Raw genomic sequence first — 10,114 nt, forward strand, 5'->3', positions numbered from 1 at the left:
TATTAATCTTTTTGAATTGACTAAAAACGACCGCTTCAGAGAAGTCTATCTAGTTTATATGCTGCTCGGTGATCGGACTGGCCTCAAAGTTATACATCATTTTGAAGTGTTCATAGAAGCCAAAACTTGTTTTCTCCAAATAATTAACACTTCAGTTACTTGCTAGGCAATTCACTGTATTTAAGCATTTTAATTTTTGTGGTTAAACGTTGCTACTTTTATCGCAGAGTCATTAACGCTTTGAGAAAACGTTACGCAAAGGTATGACAAACAATCGACTACTCTAGAGACCAGTCATGACAACAGCCAGCGGAGTGTGAGTAATTCTCAGGGTTATTCAGTGACAACATTCGTTGTCTCTTGGAGCTTTCTCCAAATTCTAAAATAAATGATTTGACGAGAAAAAAGCTCGTTAAAAATCGGTTCTCAGTGAACAAAGTATATTTTATATATTGGCTCAGTGAAGATAGATCCACCGAGGGCTGGCTCGGCTAAATGACAGTTGCTATAAAGGCGGTGTGAACGACGCCAGAAAGTTCGAACTTAAACTTACGAATACTTATCTGCTGCTTGATTTAAATAACTAGCCAATTATTTCTCTATATTTCTCTGTTCTGCATATTAGCGATACAAGCAAGGCGCATATCCACGAACTGGGCTTGTTAAAGGAATTTCAACTTTTTTTATATAAAAAGTCTTGTTTCCCTACGAGTTAAGTTTTATACTGCTAGCCAATGTCAACTTTGTCAGTTGCTTTGACGAACCTCACTTGTGATCATCAAACCACGTACTGGTGAATATCTGACAATAAAAAAAGAGCACTAGTAAAAAAAATTGGCAACGTATCATTATGTCTTAATTGAAAGATGAATTAGCTTTGATAAATAAATTTTTGCGTAGACAATAGGCCTGAGCCTATTAGAGGGCAATCCGGAAATTGGCGCGCCGGAAGCTCTGTGTCTCAGCTCGCGTCCTGTCAGCAACGACCGGTATTGCTATGACAATCATTAATTCCACAGCTAACTCGCGTGGAATATCTTGAGCTTATTTTGGTAATATTTTGAGCTTAGGCAACTAAAACAATAATTACACGCACCAGCTCCAAGTGTCGTCAGAAAGTTTCGAGGTTGTAAACATCGCCCATAACCGCTTACTCCAAAGCGCTCCACGTCTGCCGTTAAACGCGTGTACTTCATCGCGTTGTCGCGTTGCCACGCGTCTACGATGAACTCTGTTTTGTTTCGTTCTGCAGAAGCTTTTCAGTGATTCAGCAACGATCTGTGAAAGAACGTCATTGAATGTATTTTAATAGGTTTAACAGCTAATCGAATAGTGTGTGTGTCCAGATATCTATACGTCTGATAAGTTTTGCCGGTAAGTTCAACAATTATGTGGTCACTTATGCGACAGTATGCGAACAGTCACCATTAACGATGCAGCATCCTTATAGTGACTTTTATTTAATTGAATAAGAATTTTCGAATCGTTTCTGCTGTTGCATGGTGATTCGTGCATTTCTCTCTAGCGCGCTTCGTGCCCCTTGAATATTGTATGAGAGGGTGCATTTTGTTGTCCTATTTACATACGCTACTTAAATAATACTAAAGGACATTTCATCTGTTATTAGTGTTACAAGGCAATATATGTAGCTACAAAGCGTAGCACTTTGGTTTCTTGGAGTTTTGCCTTTACGAAGAAGAAGTAAAGCGCAGCTCGAGCCAACATGTTCATTAGCGGATATCTCTAAGCCTGACTGTAACTCTAAAAAAAACTACGTTAAGACGAACGTTAAGTTCCATTGTTTTCTTTGTAAGGTATTGTTGAATTGTAGGAATGGCAACAGGTGAAAATATCTGACTAAGATAAACACTTCCCTGAGTTAATCGTAGACTATGGATACTGACAGGGGCAAACGGAACGCAAGAACTATCTTAAATAGATTGAACTTCAAAAGTTGGTCGACAATCGAAAAACGCATTTAGCTGTACACCGTTGTCGAAACATTCCCTACTAATAAACAATAAAAACAAAGCCCTTCGTTAGCTAGAACTAGAGGCAACACTGGTTTGGCCAGCAGAGGCTTTCCTAGCTGTTTTTTTTTTATGCTGCCTCTACTTCGAGAAGATTACTGCTGCCCTCACTGACCACCTGCCGTAACCATTCTTTTACCCGTAATGGCGCCAGGAACCGCTCGGCGCTATCATCGCTCACGATAAGCACTAATAGAACATTCTGAGCGGCCTTTCGTTCGATTTCCTTTCATCGAAATAAAACGCACTAGCTAATGCTGTCACTCTATGAGAGACGAAGAAAAAGATTCTAAAGTCAATTTTAACGATAAGCTTATTTAGCTAATGCTAATTGTGTATAATAGAACGTGATAGGCCCGATTGAAAGAAATAAAATTTCAGTTGTCCTAAAAGAAGCGTCAGTCCACCTTTGGATCCCGTTGTCAACTTTGATTAGATTTCAACTTTCCCGTAGTAAGTTTGTACTCATTTAACTGCTCATAACTGCACAATGCATTTTCGTAAGGAACATCTATCGTGATATTGTTATTTAATGTGTTGTTTTTTTTTTATAAACAGGTTCATCCATATATAAATGTACGCGCTTTTACGGGTGCTTCAGCAGTATCTTGCTTGTGTCGAATCGAATTTACCAGCATTCGCAAACGCTCAACGATGGGTTTGCGGCTTTACCGAAGCACAGTAGACCATAATATACGGTCACTTATCTATCTTTTTGTATTTTACATATCGCATCGTCTGCTTGTGTCACAATTGTAAAACCTGCCCTGTTATTAACTAAAAATTAGTAGCGTCGCTAACTTCAGTTTCCATTTTCTAGATCGAAAAATCACCACTCTGCCTTTTGACAGTTATGAGCGTATTAGTACGGCCGTCTGAATTAATCGAAAACAGTCAAGACACAAGACGAATACGATTAAATATTTAGAAATCAGATTTTCTACTTCACCGAAGTTCCCTAATCCATAGCTCTAAAGTATTTACTAGCGTGTTCTTTGGGGATATTGAGGTCGTTTTCTTTGAACTCCTTGTGCGTCGGCCTAGCGCTGTACGAGTTTCCGTTACTTTTGTGTACTTATTATATTCAGGTAGAAGCATCTTCCTAAAATTATGTTATGCAATCACCTGTCTGATCAATTTTGCCTTTGTTATGTATAGAACATCATATAACTGTTAAAATGTTTGGAAGCTATTGGTTAATGTGATCCATTGAGCCAAAAGCACATCACGACGACTGATTAACCCGCTGTGAACAAATCGAAAAATTAAGTCATCTAGAGATCATTCAGACGAGCTTCCGCTGCTGAGAATGATTACTGCGTACATCTTAACTCTAAAACGAGTACGGAGAAAGATAACCTAGACACGAGACCTGTACAGAATACGCACGTACTAAATCTATTTACGTTGAGATGAAGTCAGCCCGGGGGTTTGAACAAATGGCGAGAGCTAAAAAACAGTTCAATGAAACAGCTTCTCGTGTTTATCGGACGCCTCCCTATAATATACAGCGCTGAAACGTTCCAAATTTTATATTGAGTACGATTGGTAAATGTAGAAGACCTTGAATTTAGACCTGTATACTTTATTACATTGCCATTTACATATCATACAAGCTAGTGACTACAACGGACCCTAAAATAAATACGTTCAATACGCTGGAGACGCTAATTACAGGTATCGAATAGTTCCAAAGATATAGAGCATTTTATAGGGCTATCAAAAAGGGTATTGGTCATTTTTTGAGCTAGATGGCTTCAAGGCCACGTATCACAGTCTCGAACCATTCGAAGAAATTTGGCTACAAAAAAGGCGGGTATTTTTACCGCACTTCGAATGGAAACAAAACTCGACTATATTTCTATCTGCGAAACTCTAGAGAAGCATAACGAAATTTCAAAGCGTTCGATGACGGAGATGGAACCTTTTACGAAAACCATAGGCGAAAGACATGCGTGGCCAATGCAAGAGAAGACCCCCCCCATATGTGCTAAGACCCAGACTGACCCAAACAAAGAGGTGCTATGTAACAGATGGGATCGGAAAAGCCAAACGACTAATTTGGGTCCTGTCTACCAGAAGCTAACCAGCTTACTCTACAAGCTACTGAAAAAAATAACCCAAACTTGTGAACAGACGTAGCGTCGTTTTCCACCGTGACAGTGCCCGATTCCATATATTTTTAGCCACCGGGAAAAAGTTGAGCGAAGAGATTTACATGGGAGATTTCAATGCATTAACATTGTAGCCCGTATTTGTATCATCGGACTTTTATCTGTTTCAGTCTCTGCAAAACTCCCTGTAATTTAGTTGCAGTGAAGTGATGCAAAAGCCACAATTTTTCTCCCAGAAACTCCCAGACGCGATCAAGATGACGCGTATTCAGCTCAGTAGTGCCATTTCAAAAAAATATAAAATAATCTTTTTTTTTTTTGTGATGAATACTATTCCGACAATTCGATATAATGACATATTAGTCATTCTTTAAAATTACATTGTATAATATTGCGAAGTAAAATCCCAACAACAGTTAAAATTTGTGGTAATAATTTTACGTTACGGATTACACGATCATTAACGTGAAAATAAGGTAATCACGCAATTTACGGCTATCAAATTTAGGCAATATTATATAATATATATATATAAAATATAAAATTAGGCAAATACATTTTGACGAGCGGCTTGTCGTAACGGGCACGTTATCTTGCTGTCAGATCAGCTGTGCTTTGTGTCACAAAGTAACGTAGACAGGAGAGAAGGTACGCCTTTGACGTGTGATCGAAAATTAGCTGTTGGCCAATGTTTTCACACGTATCGAACCCCCATCTAAATGATCAATCTATGATCTGGGCCGTTGTCATAATGAAGCTTCTAAAGCTTCCTAAAAAGATATCAATGTGTCAGAGATTAATCTAAACTCAAACATAAAATGTTAATAAAAAAAGTGATACGAAGATTTTGGTTTTGTAGATATGACTGAAAGATATACTGGAAGACACGGGAGAATCTACCCCCAACTGACGAGTCAGCCATCCCGATGTTCAGCTTTCTTTTTTTCCTTTGAATTTGCAGATATGTACCCGTCTGCAATATAGTTTCAAAATGTCGTTATAAGAATTTATGAGCTATGGCAACGCAACGAATCTTAGCAGTTCACTAACAATTACAGTCACATTTGCAAGCCATCCGCATTGTTTTGTCTATTATGATTATTATTAGCGGTAGTGGAGTTTGGTGTTTGAGCGTCTACGTGTGTATGTTTCGGTGGAAGATCGTGCACTGTTTCGGGAACCAGACCTCGTCATGCTTGTGGTTGGTTCTGAGCCAATCAGCCAAACAGATAGCTATTCTAGATGAATAAAGTTTGTCTCCTTTGATCGAGGCCAGCCGGTCACGACTATTCAGTGCTGTTGAGCGGGAGACGACCCAGAAGCGAGGTAATAGGACCAGATGACGAAAGCAAAGGACGAGAGAGGGAAAAAACAATACAGAATTAGACCATCTGCATCAAACGACGCAGCGCAGCGGCAATCTTTCTCGTAGAGGCAGAAAAAACAGATGGGGAAGAAGCAGACGTGGTCCTTGCGGTAATTTCTGGGCGTAGTCATTTTGCCACATACCGTTGTGTTCATTTTTTTTCCTGGAAGTGATATGATGAATTTCGATTTCTAGACAGAGGATTTCGAGGCAAAGGCAAAGAAAAGCTTCGTTTCAACAGTAGGTAATAACTCGCATCTCAATCGGATTAGTTCTCGCTTTTCCAAGCTTCTGCTATAGGAATGTGTATTGTATGTTATGTGGTAGAGGTATTATTCAGAACTGCACGGAATACAAATATGGTCGTGATATATCGAGGATTTCTTCCAGAAAGGAGTTCATAAGAGTGCGTAGTTAATTCGAGGTCGTATTTTGCAATGGGGATTTTCCTGCAAGAGACAAATTAAATAGAACGAATAAGGAAATTCAATCTAGGCCGATGCATCACGCAGAGTCAGTTAGACTTAATGGTAGTTGATCATCATGAACACAGAAACGTCTTGCAGAACGTCTCAAAGAGAAACTCGAACAGTTAAACAAAAAACATAAACTTTGGCGACACGCCAGACGTCTAGAAGGCTGCTCGAAACGAGTAAATCCCATTCAATAGACGACTCGACAGATACGATCAATATTACAGTTGGTAAAGCTAAGTAGAATGGAAATTATCAACATGTCCTCAGACCATATGACGCGTAAGCAATTTTCCATATCATTTGACAGCTAGAAGATTCTCGGGAATATGTCGCATCTTAACACAAGACTAGACAGGTCTATAGACGTGCATACAACTATTATTGGCCCCCGTTCACTGCCAGAGGGTTGTTAGAGCTTGATACCGTTAAGTTTTTACATATGATTTTTATATATGGTTTTTACGTTACCAGTCAACTTAAACCCTACCGAAGTTCTAGTGTCACGGTGTAAGACTGCACCGTAATGTAACAAAACAATTTTCCTTAATTACTAAATTAGTACTACGCGGACCCCTTTCCCTTTTTTCGAATATTCAATCCTAGAATAATCCTATAATTTACCGCAATAGCGATAACCTATACATTTTTTGTAATCAAATATTTCGAATTATTATCTAGCAACAAGAAGTAATATTGTCTTGTAACCTAAAGGCAGATGGCCAAATGCACAATCCGTTACGGGTCAATTTTACACGACCGGCGCTGGCTGCTCCTTCCTGCTAAACAGCTACAAATCGTTTTTACAGTTCGGCCGATTTCCTCCGTTATTCAGTCGTCGGCAATAGAAACATTCTTATAGAACTTTACAAACTTTTACGTTAATAATTTAAATGTCGGCTAACGCACTGCACAGCAGCACCGAAACCCAGACGCTATTTAAAGGGTCACTTCTCAGATGCGAGTGCATGTACAGTATTGTTTCTCTTCCAGTCTAATCATAACAGCAGCATTAGGCTGGATGCGGTCAAGGGCGGCGAGGCCAAAAGGACGGTCAAGAAGGTTCTCTCGAACGATCTGGCGCCATTGGGTCGGTTGGACGCGGGACAAGTAGGTCCCCAGGGACGGTTGCCCTACACGACCCCGTCGTGCACACAGATGCTGGGCGGAGTATACAGCCACTGCACTCCAAGCAACGAGTGAACTCACCCACGGCAGAATCAGCTGCGTATCTCTCCAGATAAGAAAGATTCTCCTAATGTTTATTGCAACAGTATCCAAGCTTCGCACGCTCAAGAGCGTCAACTGTTCCGAAGCTGAGCGCGTATTTTTACAGAGCGTAGTCGTTTATCGTTGCTAATCTTTAAAACTGGATTTATAGTAACTGATAAAAGGCTAAATAAACTGACTATTCAATCAGATGTGGCCATTCCAATTTATGTCGATGTGACAAACATATGTGTACGCACATCATAAAATTGTCCCATCGTAGATCCCAATTCCATATTTTCTACTTATTTCTGAAGATCTGATGTTCACCAACATCGAGGCCAGTGCCGGGTGCATGTAAGCATCATTTATCACATGTCTCCATAGATCGGTTGCGCCTGCTGTGGCGCTGATGTAATTTTGGCGTTGCCTAGCACCGTATCGAGGCGCGTCATTTTGAAAACGCACTGTTTAATGTTACGAAGGTTTGCCACAAGATCGATGAGGAAGCCCGCCTCCGCACTCACGTTTCGCATCTCCTTTTCGACGGACGCTAGAAGATAGTCGACTATTGCCTCGATGTCATCGGATCATTGCAACAGAACAGTCTCAACATCTATCGCCTGTAGCCCGGAACCATGGTGCCTATCACTGACGATCCGGCCCTTATGTCGGCCTGGCCCACCTGTAATTCTAATGAAGAGAAATTATTAAATCAACTAGGAAGTATTTGTAACCAACTATTTATAGGTTCCGAATTATAGCAAAACCCAATATTATTATTAGTATTACAAATAGATATTATTAGCTGCCACGAACCTCGAGGGACTCGTTTTAACATTATTATCACATCTGGCTGAAAGTTGTCGCACTTCTCAACGCCACACTATTAACAGCTACAGCCGCAGTATTATATTCCTATGAGAAGCGTGTTCCAACATCGTCAACTTCCTCCCATGACAGGCATACAAACGTATCAGTAGACACTCACCAGCTTCTAGGTCCCCTTTAACTTATGCTATTCGAAGTTATGCTCAGGGGCATCGTAGGATTCGATAACGATTTGTGCAAGAAACTTTACTAAAAAAGTTTTCTTAGAAGCAGAATCAATACAAATCTGACTAATAGCTAGATTGCATAATTTTACTTTTCATCTAACGAAGCCAATATGTATGTGTTTTTTCGTTCGTAACCTACCTATCTATAATTATGATTCTGTTGACTGGTATCTTTGAAATCTGCTCGTATCGGACAAATCTAAATTTTTGTGATACATGTTTTCCACATAGGAAGTCTGCTAATCGGCCGCCCGAAGCACTACTTCCCCTAGGGGTTTAAATACGGTTCAATAAGCATGACGAATTATATTACCGTATATCAACATCTCTATTTTAAGCGAAACTCGCATACAAATTCAAATCGAAGTATATAGGGAAAACTAAAACATAATATACTACCTATTCACTGAATCCATGACCCACGTGCTTATCGCGTCGTTTATTCAACTCCGTTGTTTTGTTATAAATTTATACACTCCTCTCTGTGTAGTTTCCTTTCACAAAAAATTCAACCAGGCCTAAGATTTTCGGTAGGTAACATGCTTTGCTTAAAATTGACAGTGCGGCTAAAAGTTGGCTAGACGATGTAACTAGAACCGATATTTGTTTTGTGATCATTGATCATGCCAAAGAGATAGAGCTTCACTCAACGGACCGCGGTAACATGTAAACAACTGTGCGCATCTGAAATCAGCCTGTCAAATTTTTACCGGTCCTGCTGCTACTTGTAGTAAACCTATGCAAAGAGTTAGGGTTCTGTTTGTAACTTTGAGGTTATTCTATCATACTGCTGTCAATTACGTCTACTCCAGTAACAGGCGACTGTCCTTTTCTCTACGGTATCGTAATCAAAGTTTGGTCCTTCTTTTTCATTATCTTCTTATTTGTCGATCGAAATGTCGAGTCGGAATGCCACGATAGTCTTTCTGTTCGATGGCCTATTACGAATATCTATCGTCGACCTCAGAAAAGAGTCAGTGAAACTGGGCCTCTCATTACCGGATTTTGCTGCAACTCTGTACTCTTCACCGGCGTCTTTCTTTGCTTTCGACCGTTGACTATGTCTCGGAGCCATTAGACTTATACGTTGCGCTGACGTATTGGACTAACACGAACATCTTACGAAAAAGCGTAAGGAAGAGAGACGCTACTGAAGAAGGCCGGCATATGCGTATGCAGCGGTCACGATGCAGTAATTTAACGCTGTCACTAAGCCACGCTGCGCAAAAGAGGAATCCAATGAGACGAGCGAAAGTGGTCGTATAACGTTTTAGCATTTAATAGAATGCATTTGATTACCCAAAAAACGTCTCATAAATATGCGAAGACCTATTTTAATGTAAAAACTTGCATCATAAAACTGCCAACTATTAGGTTAGGTATTAAGGTAAAGAAGGAAATGTCTTAGAGGAAGGTCAAATGTGCTGTGAAATCGAAATTAGACTAATTTCAAAACTTAATATGTTGCTCTAACATACGTAACTTGCTACTAGAAGAGCTTAATGGTAAAATGGATTTGAAACTGTGCGAAAAACTGCTCAGCCGTAACCTTCTGCTCTACTCACATTGGTCTCTATAATAGCACGCCTTCGGTATTTACCACGTCGATAGCGTAGGCTGAGAACTATTACAGTGGTTATTTTGGTCAGACAAGCGTTACCGCTGAACATGAAGCGGCCTATTAGATGATCAGACGAACGGCGCGGTACAATATGGCATCGTAGTGACCTCAGTGGGCTTGTCAAAATGAGGTGAAACCTTGCCATCGCCAGATACCCATTGCTCACAGCTATATTTTGGACGTCTGTCTGTTACAAATGGCCGAAAGCTTTTCTAAAAAACATTGGCGACATTTTCTATATAT

General features: G+C 40.0%; 1 protein-coding gene across 5 annotated transcripts in view; it reads right to left on the minus strand.

Moving 5' to 3' along the window:
* LOC111268712 (glycoprotein-N-acetylgalactosamine 3-beta-galactosyltransferase 1) overlaps positions 1–10,114 on the minus strand; it is a 21,120-nt gene that overhangs the window by 7,053 nt on the left and 3,953 nt on the right. For 2 of the 5 annotated variants that reach the window (XM_086971785.1, XM_022847860.2), the window contains 2 exons: positions 7,720–7,885; positions 1,097–1,278 (listed from right to left, as the gene is read on the minus strand). In XM_086971785.1, the coding sequence (XP_086827911.1) occupies positions 1,097–1,196 (100 nt within the window). In that variant the 5' untranslated portion in view covers positions 1,197–1,278; positions 7,720–7,885. Of the gene's footprint in view, positions 1–1,096; positions 1,279–7,660; positions 7,886–10,114 lie in introns of all 5 variants that reach the window. The other 3 variants (XM_086971787.1, XM_086971786.1, XM_086971788.1) reach the window with 3 other exon arrangements.

This window comes from Varroa jacobsoni, unplaced genomic scaffold, assembly GCF_002532875.2.
Source record: "Varroa jacobsoni isolate VJ856 unplaced genomic scaffold, vjacob_1.0 scaffold_1312, whole genome shotgun sequence".
Lineage (NCBI taxonomy): Eukaryota > Metazoa > Arthropoda > Arachnida > Mesostigmata > Varroidae > Varroa > Varroa jacobsoni.